Raw genomic sequence first — 17,047 nt, forward strand, 5'->3', positions numbered from 1 at the left:
GATCTCACTTTTACAAACATACCCCTAAAAGCAATGCAAGCCAAAACTCATATCTGTTGGATACAAAGTGTTGGGAAAGGTCGCTGGAAATCCAGTAGAAATAGCATTTCTCTTTCCTAAAGTAATGGTCGCATTGAATTGTACTCGGTTCCCAGTGGCTAATTCTTCACCAGCAAAGTGGATATTTGGAACAATTATCTAGATAAGCCAGAGAAACAATCTAAAATGCCCATAGATTTTAGGCAAAGCCACAGGGGTTAGAGGGAGCTGACAGATAGGTATGAAGAAGTTACTTAAATGATCTGAACAATTACATCAACTTACATTGGCTATGTCTATACAAGCAATGTTTGTTAGCACTGTTTTGAAAACTCGATTACCAGAATAATATGGTCAATTTTTCTTGTGTACTTTTAAATAGGAAAGAATGTCTGCCTAACTTCAAGTAATTTTTATCTGATGATTTAATAAACCAAGCAAGGTCTGGGCCACTTAAACTGTTAGTCAAAACACCACTTGAGTCTCACTCACAAGACCTAATAAATAGGAAAATCAAATGGTCATTGGTATTTTCTGGTTAAGGTATCAGCTCATATTTATCACTGAAATTCAATGAAATTTGCAGGAGAGCTTTTGGACTGCTATAACAACTATAAAGTTCTTATTGAAAAAGTATTTGTTAATGATTTAAGTCACTCAAAAGGTAGAAGCCCTACTTTTTTCCCAGTTCTTTAATCAAATTGCAGGCAGATGTTTAGATGTTTTGAGCTTAGCTGAAATAGCCTAAATTAGGTCAGAGCAGAATAAAAAATGACTATGGGAGGCAGAGAGAAATCTGCAATATTCTGATGTAAGTGGACAAAAATATAATTTGGAGCATTTATACCCTTATAAAATTTGGCATCTTCAAAAAACAGTGACTTTGAATTGGAAATCTTTCCTTTGTCTTTGTACTCCACTGGACTTAAAGTTGGAAGTGGAAGGGATTCTTCAGCAATGGTCATTTTCTAATATAATTCAGACATTTTCTTTGTGGGATCTACCCTTACTATCAGGGACACACTGATGGAATTGTGGTGGAATCAAACGAATACAGGTATCTAGAAGTTACAAGAAAGCCAGCTATAATGGAGGTAAACCATGGTATAGATATTTGTACAAGTAGTAAATGATTCTTACACCATGTATCACTATATTTGACTTCGGGGTACATTTTTCACTTTACATTTAAATATATCAGCCTTGAGTTTTGGAGCAAATGGACAAAAATATATGTATAGTGGCCATTCCATTTTCACATCTCCTATATATACTATATCATATATATGCTTAATAATAAACGTCTTGCTTCTGTATGACTTAGTAGATTTGGATTTATTGGCTGGCTTTGTGAACTTGAGCAAGTCATTCTTCTTCTCTGGGCCTTTTTTTTTCCTGTTCGTAAAATAAGAGGTTGGAATAGAGGTTGGGATAGAGTGGTTTCTCTCTAAGGTACTCTCTTAGCTCCAATTTTCTCTGCTCATAAATTCACTCTCACATCAGCTTATACCTTCTCTGGGGTCAGATGACATTTAAGCACTGTATTTGAAATACCTTTCTTAATAGTAGCTGGTCTGGTGGGTCTATAGAGGTCCAGAGGTGAACACAAATCTGTTTTCCTTTCTATTTATATGTTAAGAGTTCCTACTTTTCTGAGTTAAAGTGAATAAAAATATTTATGTCACCAACATGGAAGTTACGGCAGGCGATAGCTATCCAGCTTTAACAGCTCACTGGCCTCAATCCCTATCAAAACCAAGCCTCAAGGTACCTAGTGCAGTTGTAAGCCCAAGTCATAAAGACAATAACCCTGAAAAGATCTGAAAAGGAATGTACTGCCCATAAAATATGACACTGGTTTCTTTTAGTCATCGAAATTGGCTGCTATCATTTATACATATTTTCTCCTCAGAACGTAACTGAGAGAAATTTTGGAGCATGGCTCTATGGCTACCCTTGTCTTCTGACAAATTGATACAGTGACTGCCAGAACAATTATACTTAGGTTATCACAAGTACATGTATTTGTGAGAAAGAGGTATCATTTTCTTTTGATGACATAGGGCCATGTATTGGTTTTTGGTGCTATCAGTATGAATTAGGAAGGTAGCCCAAGCGCTATTTATTACCAAAAGTAAATTTGACAATTGGAAAATTCAAATCCGTAAATTCAGAAACCTTCCTTCTGGAAAATCACCTGTTATTGATATCAAGGTCATTTATGATTGCCCCACTTAGGGAAGCGGTAGAGAAGTTGGGAGTTGAGTAAATAATCACTTCAGCTATGATCAAAGAATTATCTGGGGACAATCTCTTATCAGATGGGTTTTGATGCAACTTATTCTCTTGATCACTTTTCCTTGGATCCGAGCTTTATTCAACATCCCCTCAGATTCTCCCCTCCCCACCAATTTGTCTCTTCATGTGCAATGTTTTGACCATCAGGTATCAAGCTAGAGCTGGAAATAGGAATCAATTCAAATAACCCAGAAACTACACTGTCCCAAGCTATTTTGGAGGCATATATGCATTCTTTGAAAATGCTTCATTTTACTTGTACCAGAAAGTACACACATGAATTTAGATGGATTTCTGTTACTGTTAACATTTACGAGAACAGAAAAACACTTAACTTTCTTACTTTTCTGAGCTATGCACTATTAATTTACTCTCTAGGACCCACACCTAGGGCTGGTTGGGTCATATGTTAGAGTGTGAATTGGGGACAACTCTGTGCTAATGTTGGTAAAAAATAATAAAAACAAAACCACAAAAATCAGAGGGAAAAAAAAAAACCCAAAAATCAATCCCACCCTTGGTGAGCAGGTTATCATTCACTGGTTATTGGGTCAAAATGATGACCATATGCATCATAGACTTCATTTTTTAGCCTGAACATTCAGATTTTGATGAGGTACTCTTCAGCTGTGGAAAAGAATTTGTATCTATAAATTCTGCTTTCTTTGGAGACAGAATTTGGATCATGTTTATGGTTCCATGAAGTCACTAGGGTTATGTTATGTATCTAACATAAGTTGACGCATGCAATTCTGCTGTCTGCAATGAATATTAAAACTGCAACCTGAATTAGGTTATCTAGACCTAAAATTGTTTTTTCATCAGAATGCAATGAATTCAAATGAAGATGCTCTTTTTGGATTCTGACACCTCAGCAAGATGTAATTTTTCTGATAAAAAAAAATATTTTCAAACCCAGACTTTCACCTTAGAAATGCTTTTGATAGCAATGATGACTAAAACTATCGACAGTAGATAGGTCCCTATAAATGTACCAGCTAATTATTATTATTATTTTTTTTTTGCCAATGTATGAGATGTAGCGACTACTGGTTAGAGTGCAGCGGAGGGTCTTAAAAACAGCACACATCCTAAATACTAATCTCAATACTATCACATTTTAAAAGGTAGTAAGTCAACTGAAACACACAAACACAGGAAAGGAATTCACTAACTTATTAGATAGGACACATACTACGTGGTAAATATTCACTGGCACACGTGGGGAAACTAACACATCTTTTAGAAACGAAACACTCAACAGCCCCCACGATAAGGAGACATCATTGTGTTTAAAAACAAAAACAACGAGAAAGGCCAGTTCTACCCAGAAACCACAAGCTGACAATTCTTTGGAGTCTGTTCAGTCTCCCTTTGATGCTGTTTGTTGAACTGGAATGGGCGACAGACATCGATAGGCAGGTTGGCTTGCCTCATCTGATAGCTGGTGGGGACTGCCGAGCACCTCCCTCAGCCCCGTGGGGAAATGGCATGAGATCCTGTGAAAGGTCAGGACTCTGCGCGGCAGCAACAGTAGCAAAGTGGCACCTGGAGCTTCAAGGAAGCAAGGGGAAGAAAAGCAAAGCCAAAGGGTAAAGCACCCGACTGCACCTCTGCTGATTCGGGGCAAACACCCCTGCAGCTGGTTGTGAGATGGACTTCATGTTAATAGGCATAAAAAGGCAAACAATAGCAATAATAATAATCATACTAACAAGAACAAAAAAAGTGGAAAATGTGGCTATAAAAGACAGTGAAGATACTGGGAGTTTCACTCTCCTTTCTGGTGGGGGCGGTGAGCAATGAAGGAATCAGATGCTGTGTCACCTCTGAGAGCAAGGAAATTACAAATTTTCTCTTGTGTTCCACAACAGGGGATAGGGGCTTAGACTTAGAGCCGCGTTGTAACTTGTTCTTCCTGTCCATCACCCCATTTGTGCATGAGCAGGTCGCAAGCCTCTCCCCAAGTTTCAAATACATCCTCTGAGGAGTCTAAAAGTTTAGAATTTGAGGAGCAGATGCTGGATGCACAGTGGAGAGAGCTAGAACAGGCTAGGGGGCATTCACTGCTCTCAGCAGCACCCCGGGCGTCACCTAATTCTACCTCACTGAGGTTAATTTCACTTTGAGAACAGGCCCCTGCTTTCCCTTTCTCCATCTGAGAATATCTGATGTCCTGCCACATATAGTGCTGCTGAGCGATGCCATCCGAAATGGTGTACATTGGCTCTGAACTGGGTTCAGACATATGACCATTAAATTTGGAGAACAAGAGACCGAGTTTCTTGAGAGAAGGACCCATGAAGGACCGTTTACTTGATGACTCAGCTTTTGACTTCCCTTGGGCAACCCCGGCTCTTGGCATGGTTCTGATGAGAGGTGGCCCGTGGCAGGCCTTTTTCTTGCAGCCCAAGTTGAAAGAGACACTCTTGGATTTGGCCCGAGCTCCACCACAGCCATCATTGGTGTCATCCCTCTGAGAGAGTTCAGTGCTGCTCGTGGAAAAGCTTCTCCTTGAGTGTTTCCTGTTTCCTAAGAGGTCAAGTACTTCATATCGAAAGCTGGAAATGTCCTGCTTTAATTCCTAGGGCAAGAGAGAAGACACATTAAGAAGCTTGATCTTTAGTTCAAAATAGGCTCATTGGGTGTCCTTCAGAATGTCCCAGATTTTGCCTAATGGCAAATCACAAAGTACACAGACTACCAGCAAAATCTCACGTTATTCCAGCACAAGAAAAACATACTAATAATTCTGTGGGCAGGGCTGGCCATTGGAAAAATTGTGCAGTTGGCAAAGTTGATTTCAGACGGCCCTCATCAGGAGGACACCAACAGACTTGTCCCTGCTAAAGTGCTAACAAGCAAATAAAGTACTAGCTCTCATAGGCATATCTGCATATAGGAAGACTATGGAAGACAGAAAAGCTTTTAGGACCCTAAGGAATAGAAGTAGGGAAGTGGAACGTGTCAGGTTAGAGACTGCTCTTTGAAGTTCCCAGGAAATGTCGTCATAGATTTTATTTATTTATTTGTCAGCTGGCCGGGGGCGGGGGGGGGGGGTACAAGCAGGGGGCAGTGGCAGGCAGAGAGAGAAGCAGGCTCCCCACCTGAGCAAAGAAGCTGATGCGGGACCCTGAGCCGAAGGCAGACGCTTAACTGACTGAGCCAGTTAAGGCAGACGCTTAACTGACTGACCCAGGCATCCCCAGGAAATGTCTTCTATCTTTAGCTGGCTGCCTAGATGCTAGATTGCTCCTTTAAAAACCACCTTTTAAAAGCTTAAGTTGGATCCTATTGCTCCCCTGCTTAAAACTCTTTAGTAACTTGTCACTGACCTTGGGTAAAAGTAGAAATGCTATTCCAAGGACTACAAGGTCTTTCAAGGGCCCATGTGAGCTCTTCCCACTCTTTCCTCGGGCTCTTTACTGTCCACCTCCATGGACATATTCTCTCATGCCTCTGGGCCTTTGCCCGTGCTGTTCTCTCTGTTTAGAAACCTCAGCTTAAACACAGCTTCTGAAAAGCTGCCCTGACTCTCCAGATCCTAGTTGAGTGTCCCTCCTCTCTGTCCCACAGCACCCTTTGTTTATCCTGTCACAATACTCAGTCATTTGTCACCTTTTCTTGTTACTGTGTGTCACTCCACGAGAGTGGGGGCTGGTGATATCTTGCTCATCACTGTACCCCAGCACCCAGTAGAGTGCTTGGCACATAGCAAGCCCTCAATAGATGAGTTACATCTATGGCTTAGGATAATGGCCTTTTTTAAAAAAAGATTTATATATTTTTTTGAGGGAGAGAGAGAGGAGTAGGGAGGGGCAGAGGGAAAGGAAGAGAGAAACCCAAGCAGACTGTACTGAATGTGGAGACTGACACGGGGCTCGATCCCATGACCCTAAGATCATGACCTGAGCCAAAACCACGAATCAGAGCCTCAACCAACTGCACCACCCAGGTACCCTAGATAATGGCCTTTTAATGTTCCTTAGAAAATATGCATGTGTGGACACGTGGGTGGCTCAGTTGGTTAAGTGTCTGCCTTACTTGCTCAGGTCACCATCCCAGGGTCCTAGGATTGAGTCCAGCATTGGGCTCCCTGCACAGGGGAGAGCCTGCTTCTCCCTCTGCCAGCTCTGCTTGCTGCCCCCCCCACAACGCCTCTTGTGCTCTCTCTCTCTCTGACAAATATATAAATAAAATCTTAAAAAAATAAAGAAAATATGAATGTGTTCTAAGGTAGGGCTTCTCAATCACTTGACATGTTAGCTGGATAATCTCAGTTGTGGGGGGCTGTCCTGTGCATTGTAGAATGTTTAGTAGCAATTTTGGTCTCCACCCACTAGATGCCACTAGCACCCACATCCAGTGTGACAACGAAATATGTCTCCAGACATTGCCAAATGTGTCCTAGGGGACAAAAGTAGCCCTGATGGAGAACCACAATTTTAGACTAATGCTAGTATCAGGAAAATTTTTATGTTTCATGGTAGGGTTTATTAAATCTTAGATTTATTAATGGTTTAGTTGGTTTTCATCTTATATCTCTGAAGTAAAGAAGGCCTTTACATCTACAGGCATCTTCCTTTTGCTTTCTTGCCCCTCACCCCACATCCTTGTCACAACACTTAGAGCCCTCAATTCCCATACTGGGAGACACCCAGAATATGAAAAGGATGCATAAGGCAAATTTCTTTTGTTCATAAAGCTGATTGTGGTGACAGACATTGATGAAATCTCTCCATTGACTGAATGAGAGACGATTCTTACTTTTATTTTATTTTATTTTATTTTATTTTATTTTATTTTATTTTATTTTATTTTTGAAAGAGAGAACATGAGCAGGCAGGGGGAGGGGCAGAAGGAGAGGGACAAGCAGAGTCTTTGTTGAGCGTAGAGCCTGACTCAGGACTCCATCTCACTACCCTGGGACCATGACCTGAGGTGAAATCAAGAGTTGGACGCTTAACCAACTGAGCCACCCAGGTGCCCCAGTGACAGACCATTCTAAGAGAACATAAAAATCATAACTGGTTTTGCTGTATTATAGGCAGTCAAACGATTGCCAGAAACCTCAAACGCTGTGAAGATTACATAATGCTTAAGAAATGTGAAGTGAGAAATTAAACCACTTCGTGATTCAATTACCTTAAAATTTTCTTCTGTTAGTCCCTCGTTTGTTTTGGAATTTCTTATCATAGCAGCCACATATCTTTTGACTAAATTCCTGATGACTTCCTGGAAATTAAAAAAAGCGGGGGGGGCATTCAGTTTTCTTCTCAGGCTCTCAGGAAAATAAGAAACACTGTCAAGAAATAAAACATGCTCAGACTGTCTTTGCAATAGGAAATCCTCCTGGGATCCAGTCATTTTCCGCAAAAATCCAGTTAAGTGCGCTGGCTAAACCAAAAGTGACTGTGTGTCCAAATGTGTTGGCAGAGCAGGCCAGCAAAATCAAATTCACCCAACAAGAAACCTTTCAGCCCACAAAGAAGGCAAACACATATTCACATTTATAGAATAATGAGAGTGGAATAATCCTTGGAAAGTCATGGCCAATACCTCCCTTTGGGGCTACACTAAACTACAACCCTCCCACTGAGATGAGAGTTGTTCTTCTCTCTTGTAGAATTGATAAAGTCACTCTTCGGTGTCACAAAGTCTGCTGATTTCAGTGTCTATTAATTACATAATCCAGATATTTTTCTTAAAGTCAATGCATACTTCTCCTTTACAGGTATGCTCTCTTTAAAAAAAAAAAAAGATTTTATTTATTTTAGAGGGAGAGTGGGGGAGGGTAAGAGGGAGAGGGACAAAATGAATCTGGCACCCCACTGATCACAGAGCCTGGTGCAGGTGTGTGGGGCATGATCCCATGACCCTGACATCATGACCTGAGCCTGAATCAAGAGTCGGAAGCGCAATTGACTGAGCCACCCAGGCCATCTCGGGATGGCCTCTTTTTACTTAGCCTCCTGGGAATGGCGCACACGTGGTCACTCTACTTTGTGTCAGTAAGGGTGACGATGATAGCTACCACTAAACATGCCAGGACACACACGCCCACACGCACACACACTATTATGCGTACATGTTCATCATTCGATTCTCGCAACCCTGTGAGTGAAGTTATAGCACCCCTGTTTAACAGATGAGGAAACCGGGGCTCAGCAAGGTTAAGTGACTTGTCCAAGGTCACACCACTGACCAAGAACGATTTTGTTTAGTCCCTGGGATGAGCTTTACCTGATAATGTTGATTCTGTATCAGGCTGTCAGCATGGCGTTCCTGTAATTGACAAAGGACAGAGAGCTCACATCAGTGGTCTCCCAGCAGCCCATCCACTCAAATATATTTCTAAATATTAGGACTGGAAACAACACAGGAGCTCCTGCCTGACAACCCCCACACTTCTGTAGGTTGGAGTGATTTTATGCTGTTTAATATGGGGACTGTCATGAAGTGGGGGGCAGTCCGGGAGGAAGCTAGAAAATAGTTTTTTTAAAAAAGAAATGGAATTTTAAAAAGCCTTACCGTGAAGCTTCTCAAGTTGTGCCTTCTCCGTCTACCATCAGGGTCTCTTTTGGGGCAGAAGGTGTTGTTAAACCAGTTACCAAGGTAGAGAAATGACTTGGGACTGGGGATGATGTTGAAAGGAGGTGGCAAGGTGCCACCTTCATCAAAGTAACTCATCCAGAGCTTTGTCCTTGCAAACTTCCACTCAATATCGGCATGATCCTGTGAAAGGGAAGTTCAAGACTTTGGAATGGGAAACTGCAAAATGCACCCATGCCTCCTTCTCAAAGTTCGGCTTGCTTCTTTAGAGGGCAATCTGTCAGTAGGTATAAAAATTCAAGTTACACATACCCCAGGACCCAGTAATCCTTCTTTGAGTGGTTTATCTGATCATTATATTTGCAAAAAGAGGTATGCACAGGGTCTTTCGTTGTTAGCACCGTAGCTTGTCAGCAAAAAAGCTAGCAGTGACCTAAATATCCAACAGTGGGAGCTTGCTTGAGTAAATGATATTATGTCCACAAAATGGCTTTCAATATAGCTATTACAAATATAGTAGATCTATCACCATTTTATAGATAGAACATATGTATGTACATATGCGCTGATCCAAATATCTGTAAGAGCTCCAAGACCTGGAAGTGAAAAAAGCAACATAAAGCCTCTATTGTGTACAATGATGCCATTTATGCACCTGAAGAACCCTTTATAGGACATGCTTACATGTTCTAGACAGGTACATACCAAACTGTCAACAGCGGTTATTTTTAAGGAATGGAATTGGTGTGGGCAGGTTTTTTTTTTTTTTTAGGATTTATTGATTCATTTCAAAGAGAGAGAAGGGGCAAAGGGAGAGAACCCCCAAGCAGACTCCCTGCTGAGTGTGGAGTCCAACGGGGCGGGGATGGAGGAAGGGGGATGCTCCATCCCAAGACCCATAAGATCATGACCTGAGCCAGAACCAAGAGTCGGATCCTCAACTGATGAGCCACCCAAAGAAGTGTCTGTTCAGATCCTTTACCCATTTTTATTGCATTGTTTTCTTACAGGTGAATTCATATATATATATATATATATATATATATAGAGAGAGAGAGAGAGAGAGAGAGCATACCTTGGAGATATCGTGGTCTCTGTTCCAGACCCATCACAGTAGAGCAAATATCACAACAAGGCAAGTCAAATGGATTTTGTTGTAGTGCATATAAAAGTTACATTTACAATATACTGCTGTCTGTTGAGTGTGCAATAGCATTATGTTCAAAAAACAATGTGCACACTTTAATTAGAAAATACCTTCAAGATTTATTTATTTTAGAGAGAGGGAGTGGGGGCAGCAGAGGGAGAAGAAGGGGGAGAATTCTTAAACGGATACTGTGCTAAACGTAGAGCCACTCTCAGGACTCTGAGTGAGTGACATCACTTCGCCATGTTCCAGGTGTTAGAATTGAGTCGCTAGCCCACAATCAAGGGGAAAAGATTGTATAAGGGTTCAAATACTAGGAAGTGGGGATCGGGGGGATGGTGTCTCAGGGGCTTCTTACCACATGGTATCACTTCCCAGAAATTGAGAGACTGAATGACTATAATCTTGAGTAACAAATCCTTTCCTAAGTCATATGGTTTTTAATTCCTTGCTTTTGATAAAATATAAGGCAAACCTAATCAAGTTGTCAGATGATAGATTATTAAAATATTATTTTACAAAACATCATTACATGACTTTTTGGCATGTAACTCAGAGTTCAAGAAAATTGAGTGACAATGGCATAATAAAACTGTACATTCACATATACTTATTGATATGAAAAGGCTTCTTAGCATTTAATTTTATAAAAATATAAAAATATAGTTGATGCTGAATTTTGTTCCTACGGATATTCTGCGGATATAATAACTAGTTAGAGGAAAACCCTATTCACATATTTAAGCAATTCATTTCTAGTAAAAATGTATTTTTACGTCCTTGTTATTTATCAGAATTTGTAAATATATTTGTGTTCTTTTCAGCTGTTTTGTACTGCTAATCATGGAATCATAACTTAATTCAAAGGAAATGCTTTAACATTTATTACCTTCTGGCCACAGGAAATAAAAAATTAAAATTTAATTTATAGTTTTGTTATGAAGAACTATTATAGTGTGATCGATAGTAATAAAATATTTAGAACAAAAATTTTATAGCATTAGGTTAAAATCCTGTGGGGATGTGAATGGAAATAAGAATTCAAGGAGAAAAGGAATGACGTAAACTTCTTGCCTTTAAAGAAGATTTTAGCCATTTAATTTTAATTTTTTAAAGATATTATTTATTTATTTGACAGCAAGAGAGCACAAGCAGGGGGAGCAGGAGAGGGAGAAGCAGGGTCCCTGCTGAACAGGGATCCCAATGCTGATCTAGATCCCAGGACCCTGGGATCATGACTTGAGCTGAAGGCAAGATGCTTAATAAACTGAGCCACCCAGGCACCCTGCCATTTACTTTTTAAATACATGGTTATGAGTTACAAATCACTATGGGATTCAGATTCCATTGGATACATTTAAATGAGTGATCGGATAGTTTTATTTTAAATGTCAGTATTTACCCTATTCCAAAAATGGTGTCATTTGCAATGGTTTAAACTTAGGATGACATATCTAGATGTCAACCTGAAAAAATATAAAAGGATGTATAGATTTTTTTCCTCCAAATTCATAAGAGAGTATGCTGGAAAAGCGTTTGAATGCCCTTAATGAGACCCAGGACTAAGCTTCAGTATATTAAGTGCATACACATGCATGCATGTGCGCACGCACACACACATATAATACATATATTATATATAATACATATATTATATATAATATATATTATGCTATAATATATTTTATATATGTGTGTACAATTATAGGTATAGTAACCATCACTGCCCTGAAATCCTGCCTTGAGAGACATAGGTGCTGTAGGCAAGCTGGCATGTAGAGGAGGACAGGGGTTCTTTCCACTACATTGCTGAGCCCATAACACCAGAAACAAACCTTGAATTTTCATTTTAACTTTTTTTAAAGATTTTACTTATTTATTTGACAGACAGAGATCATAAGCAGGCGGAGAGGCAGGCAGAGAGAGAGGGGGGAAGCAGGCTCTCCGCAGGGCAGAGAGCCCGATGTGGGGCTCGATCCCAGGACCCCGGGATTATGACCCAAGCCGAAGGCAGAGGCTTTAACCCACTGAGCCACCCAGGCGCCCCTCATTTTAAATTTTGATAGCCCCAAATAGCCAAACTTTCATCCGCACAATGTTTCCATAGCTCTTGAAATGAAGTAGCTATTCAGTAAGAATTTCCTCAGATGAACTGAGTCACATTTTCAAACTTGCCTAGGTACCCCAGTATCTGGAAATGCTCTTTTTTTTTTTTTAATTCCTGTGTGAGTTAAGCTTTTTGTTTGTGTTTTAAATGCTAAGAAGTTATGTCCCTTTAAAAAAAAATAGTTGTCTAAAATGCTGTGGGAAAAAAGACATCTGATCTCAACAAAGAGTAGAGTCATACAGTGGGCCAAGTGATAAACCATAGACATCTTTACGAGCTCGGGAAGCTTTCTGGTGTCCCTCATTGCCCCTAGTCCATTTGGATGGAGGATATGATTTTGGCTAAGCATTTTGAAAACAGCTAAAGGATGCCCACTGCTACCATTTCCTGCCCCTAGTACTCAGGTGGGCTCAGGCTGGGAATTTCTATGTATTAATTGAGCAGAGAGGTTACTGCAAATTTCTGTCTTGATAGTGCTTTTCCATTCATTTATCATGTATTAAATCATGGTCTACCTAACCTCCATTCTTTGGTTCCTATGTTGAGAAATGATTCCAGAATATTCCAGACAATGTGCTAGGTGTTGGGTAGAGAGAGATGACTGTCCAACAGTGGTGGTAGGAATATCACACGGAACATGATTAGTGTACAGAATTAAAACTCGAAACCTGAAGATCTGGAAATAATAGAGCACCTGGCAGGATTAAACCATGTGAGCCATGAAGTGATTAGTAAGTATTCATTCAAATATTCACTCATTTATCAAGTATATATAGACCTTAGATGCTAGGACTGTAGCAGTGAACAACAGGGACAAAAAGATGATTTGGAGTGCAGAAATCTGTTTTATTTTCAATCCTTGATCTAATTTGAATTGCAAGATTATAGCTGTGGCTTTTGGAGTTGTATTAGTCTAAACCTCCCTGAATGTATGAGGCCCCAAATGTTTTTATGCATCTGCACGGGGCTAGCCTTTCGCCTTGTGTGGTGGACAAACCAGACGTTGTCTTTTTCATTGGTTATTTTCAATGTTTGGTGGCGAAGCTTTCTACTTTCTGCCCTACCCTTTCTGCTCAACTATTACTTTTGAACATTCTCTGAGATCAGCCCCTGGGAGGGTTCTTTTGTATAAGAAGATTGTATAAGCTTAATAATCTCAAAAAGATGTCTATGGTTTATCACTTGGCCCACTGTAGGACTCTATTCTTTGTTGAGATCGAATGTCTTTTTTCCCACAGCATTTTAGACAACTGTTTTTTTTTTTTAAAGGGGCATAACTTCTTAGTGTTTAAAACACAAACAAAAAGTCGATACAACCATGGGCTGCAGTTCTTCCTCTTCCATACTTTCCCAAATTTCAGGACTTCTGTGCTACCATATGTGCTTTTATTTACTTATTTTTAATTTTTTAAAAGATTTTATTTGAGAGCAAGAGCGAGTGAGGGAAAGAGAGAGAGAGAGCGAGAAAGAGAGCGAGCGCACGAGCCAGGGGGGAGGGCAAAAGGAGACAGAAGCAGACTCTCCGCTGAGCAGGGAGCCCCATGCGGGATTCCAGGATCATGACCTGAGCCAAAGACGGATGTTTAACCAACTGAGCCACCCAGGTGCCCCCATAATGTGCTTTTAATAACACATGGATTTACATATGTGTTCTAGTTCACATGTGTGCCATGCATTGCCTCTGAGATTATCAGGTCCTGTAGAGCAGGCCAGGGCTTCTACTTATTTTATTCCCTTTCACTGTCCCAGTGTGATGTACTGTGACTGGAGAACATACCCTTAAATGTTGTTGACTAGCTCAGATTCTGGACACATGGCCACAGCAAGGTCAAATGCACATGTCTCTTCAATTTCATATTTCTCAACTAATCCGAGCTCAAGGTTATTTGTCTTGCAGTCAAACCATGAGGCCCATTTCTTACCAGCTTTTGACAAATTCTTACGCATTCTCTTAGATCTCCTGCCAGCAACCATCTTGCCTTAGCAAATTGGAAAGCTTTATAACATAATGCAAAGGGAGAGTGGCAGGCATCGACACAACAGAGCAGAGCTAATAATAATTTTTAAGGAGAAAAGTTCCTCCCAGGAATCTTGGGCCCCATGGCAGGCTGGTTGGAGGGTGATTTCGGGTAAGGGGATATTTTGGCATTTTTTTACATTAACTAGTAGCTGCTTACTTCATTTGGGCAGAAGCCCAGCTCTGTTTCTCTGCAAGGGGAGAGCAACACACCCCAAACTGAAGTGAGAGAATTCACTTCCCTGGCATTTCAGGGGAAGCCTATCTCACTTGGAGAGCTTTATTTTTCTGATAGAATTCAGGGCATGCTTCTCAAAGGTTGGTGTGCATATGGGGCATTTGTTAAAAATGCAGATTTCTGGACCTCACCCAATGCTATACGTTGTATTGTGGTTTTGCCTCTGGGCTAAAAATGCCATTTTAAAAAAGATGTAAGTATTTAAAATATATCATGGTTTTTGTAACTCCATTTTTGTTTGTATTCAGTTTAAAAAAAAAACATACAGGAATCTTCAGAATATGGAAGTAGTCCAGGTCTCTTGGAAGTCCTGAGTGGAGAAAGTCCCCTCAGTGAGTATAGTCATTCCCTTCCATATCCTGACCTCTGGCTTACTACGCATGTGTGGTGGTCTAGAGGGGTGCCAGTTCCCATCTCTAAAGAATAGGCCGTCTTCCTCTCTTCCCCAAGGTGGCTGGGTGGGTAGAAGGCCCTGTTCCCATCACTCTGGGGCCTGCTGGGAGTGACTTTGATATCAGTTTCTCTACTTTAGAGCCCTCATAGCGACCTCAGTTCAAGGGCACAAACTCAGCAGCAAAACATCAGGGTATAAAACAGAGTCCTTTCTCCAGCGCCAGCTCACTGCCAACCATTGTCCCCAGTGTCCCTCCGACCCGAGGACTGGTGCCCCCTCAGTAGTCCAATTAACCCTTCTCAAACTGCAAGATCCTCCTCATTGGATGTTACAAACATGTCCTTCTCCCAGCTGAACATATGCAGTTGTCTGGTGGGTGGCCATTGTGTCTGTCCCTCCCCACCCCTCCTTCAGCCTCTCCCCAGGCAGGAAACCACTGTGAATCCCTCTCCTCCATTCTGTTGCTAAGTGGTTGGAATGACTACTGCTCTGACGACTCTGGGGCTTGGTGCGTGTTACTCTTTTCCTGGTTACCTAGCTTCCAGCACAAATTCAGCTGCTCAACCTCAGCACCCATGCTCTGGCTTCAGTCTCCTGCTCTCAACTCCCCTCACATTCCACTACTGAGAGCAAACACTATCCTGTCTCAGTGCTTCCAGAGTGGTCCCAGCTGTTTGCAAATGGGGGCCAGAAAGCAGGGAAGGCACGACAAAAGAGGATGTATTTGAGTGGGGCCTTGAGAGATCAGCAGGATTTCTGCAGGCAGAGGTGGAGGGAAAGAACTTTCCAGAAAAGGGCAACACTATGAAAAGTGAGGAATAGTAGAGCTGTTGAGCATGGCCATTGAAGTAAAATGAGTTACTTGGGATTTGCTGACAGAAACGGTTCTCAAACGTCAGTGAATATTAGACTTGGCTGGGGTGCTTGCCAAAATGCAGATTCCTGGGCCCCCCTTCAGACCTACAAACACTAAAGGTGCTGCGGGGATGGGAGGATCCAGAATTTACGTTGTTAGCAAGCTTCTTTGGCTGATTTGGATGCAGGTGGTGGTTGACCGCACTTTTGGAAACACTGGTTCTGGGATTCTACCTGCTAGTTCAGGTGTACTCAGCAGTCCGAAGCTCTGCCTCCTCCTTATCTTCCTATGGCCACCCCTCCTTCCATCCTTCTCTTGACAGGGCAGCAGGAAGTTTGTCCACCCCAAAGATAACTGTCATGGCCACCCCTCCTTCCATCCCTGTCTTGACAGGACAGTGGGAACTTTACACCCCAAAGATAACTGTGATGAGGCCACCCAGCAAAATGAGCAAAGCTGACTTATCAGGCTTCTATGGAAGGAATACAGGGTGGGTGGGGGGACGAGGGACAAAGGCAGCTCTCTACTCTTTATTTTTTTTTTAAGATTTTATTTATTTCTTTGTCAGAGAAACAGAGAAAGTGCACAAGCAGGGGGAACAGCAGGCAGAGGGAGAAGCAGGCTCCCCGCTGAGAAAGGAGCCTAATCCTGGGCTCAGTCCCAGGACCCCAGGATCATGACCTGAGTCGAAGGCAAGATCCTAAATTGACTTTGCCACCCAGGTGTCCCCTAGCCTTTCTTAATGTGTGCACAATATAGCCAAAGAGCTGAAAGGTGCCGGAGAGGATATTTGGTGGTCCCTGAGGCTTGGTACTCTCTGGGTTTTCTTTTGGGCAGGGGTGAGGGAGGTTGATAATGTTTAACACTGTGGAATTATTATTTTTTTCTCTTGGTTTTATTGTGATATAATTGGCACATAGCACCTATGAGTTTAAGGTGTACAACATGATGAGTTGACCTACAACATGATGACTTGACCTACATACGTTTACCACAGTAAGTGTAATTAATATCTGCATAAAGATACAAAAAATTTCTTCCTTGTGATAAGAACTTGCTACATCTACTGTCTTAGCAATTTTCAATATATACCATATATATATATACATATATATACACACATACCATATACACACACACACACAGGCCAATATATACCAGTAGTGTTAACTCTAGTCTTCATGTTGCACATTACATCCCCAGTACTTACTTATTTTAGAACTGGAAGTTGGTGCCTTTTGACTACCTTCCTCCAATTTCCACTCCAGTGAACACAAATCTGATCTCTTTTTCTATGAGGCTTTCTTTTTGAGTTTTATTTTTTTAAGATTCCCCATATAAATGAGATCAGACGGTATTTGTCTTTCTCTTCCTGACTTATTTCACTTAGCATAATGCC

General features: G+C 41.3%; 1 protein-coding gene across 1 annotated transcript in view; it reads right to left on the reverse strand.

The window, feature by feature from the left end:
- Window positions 1-392: 392 nt before the first annotated feature.
- Window positions 393-17,047, reverse strand: part of TRPC5 (transient receptor potential cation channel subfamily C member 5) — a 249,785-nt gene continuing 233,130 nt past the window's right edge. The window contains exons 8-11 of the mRNA XM_032837092.1: window positions 8,869-9,072; window positions 8,581-8,622; window positions 7,483-7,572; window positions 393-4,921 (exon numbers count right to left, since the gene is read on the reverse strand). Coding sequence (XP_032692983.1) covers window positions 4,229-4,921; window positions 7,483-7,572; window positions 8,581-8,622; window positions 8,869-9,072 — 1,029 coding nt within the window. The 3' untranslated portion in view covers window positions 393-4,228. The remainder of the gene's footprint in view (window positions 4,922-7,482; window positions 7,573-8,580; window positions 8,623-8,868; window positions 9,073-17,047) is intronic.

The sequence above is a fragment of the Lontra canadensis genome, unplaced genomic scaffold (genome assembly GCF_010015895.1).
Source record: "Lontra canadensis isolate GAN:19392208 unplaced genomic scaffold, GSC_riverotter_1.0 scaffold96, whole genome shotgun sequence".
Classification (NCBI taxonomy): domain Eukaryota; kingdom Metazoa; phylum Chordata; class Mammalia; order Carnivora; family Mustelidae; genus Lontra; species Lontra canadensis.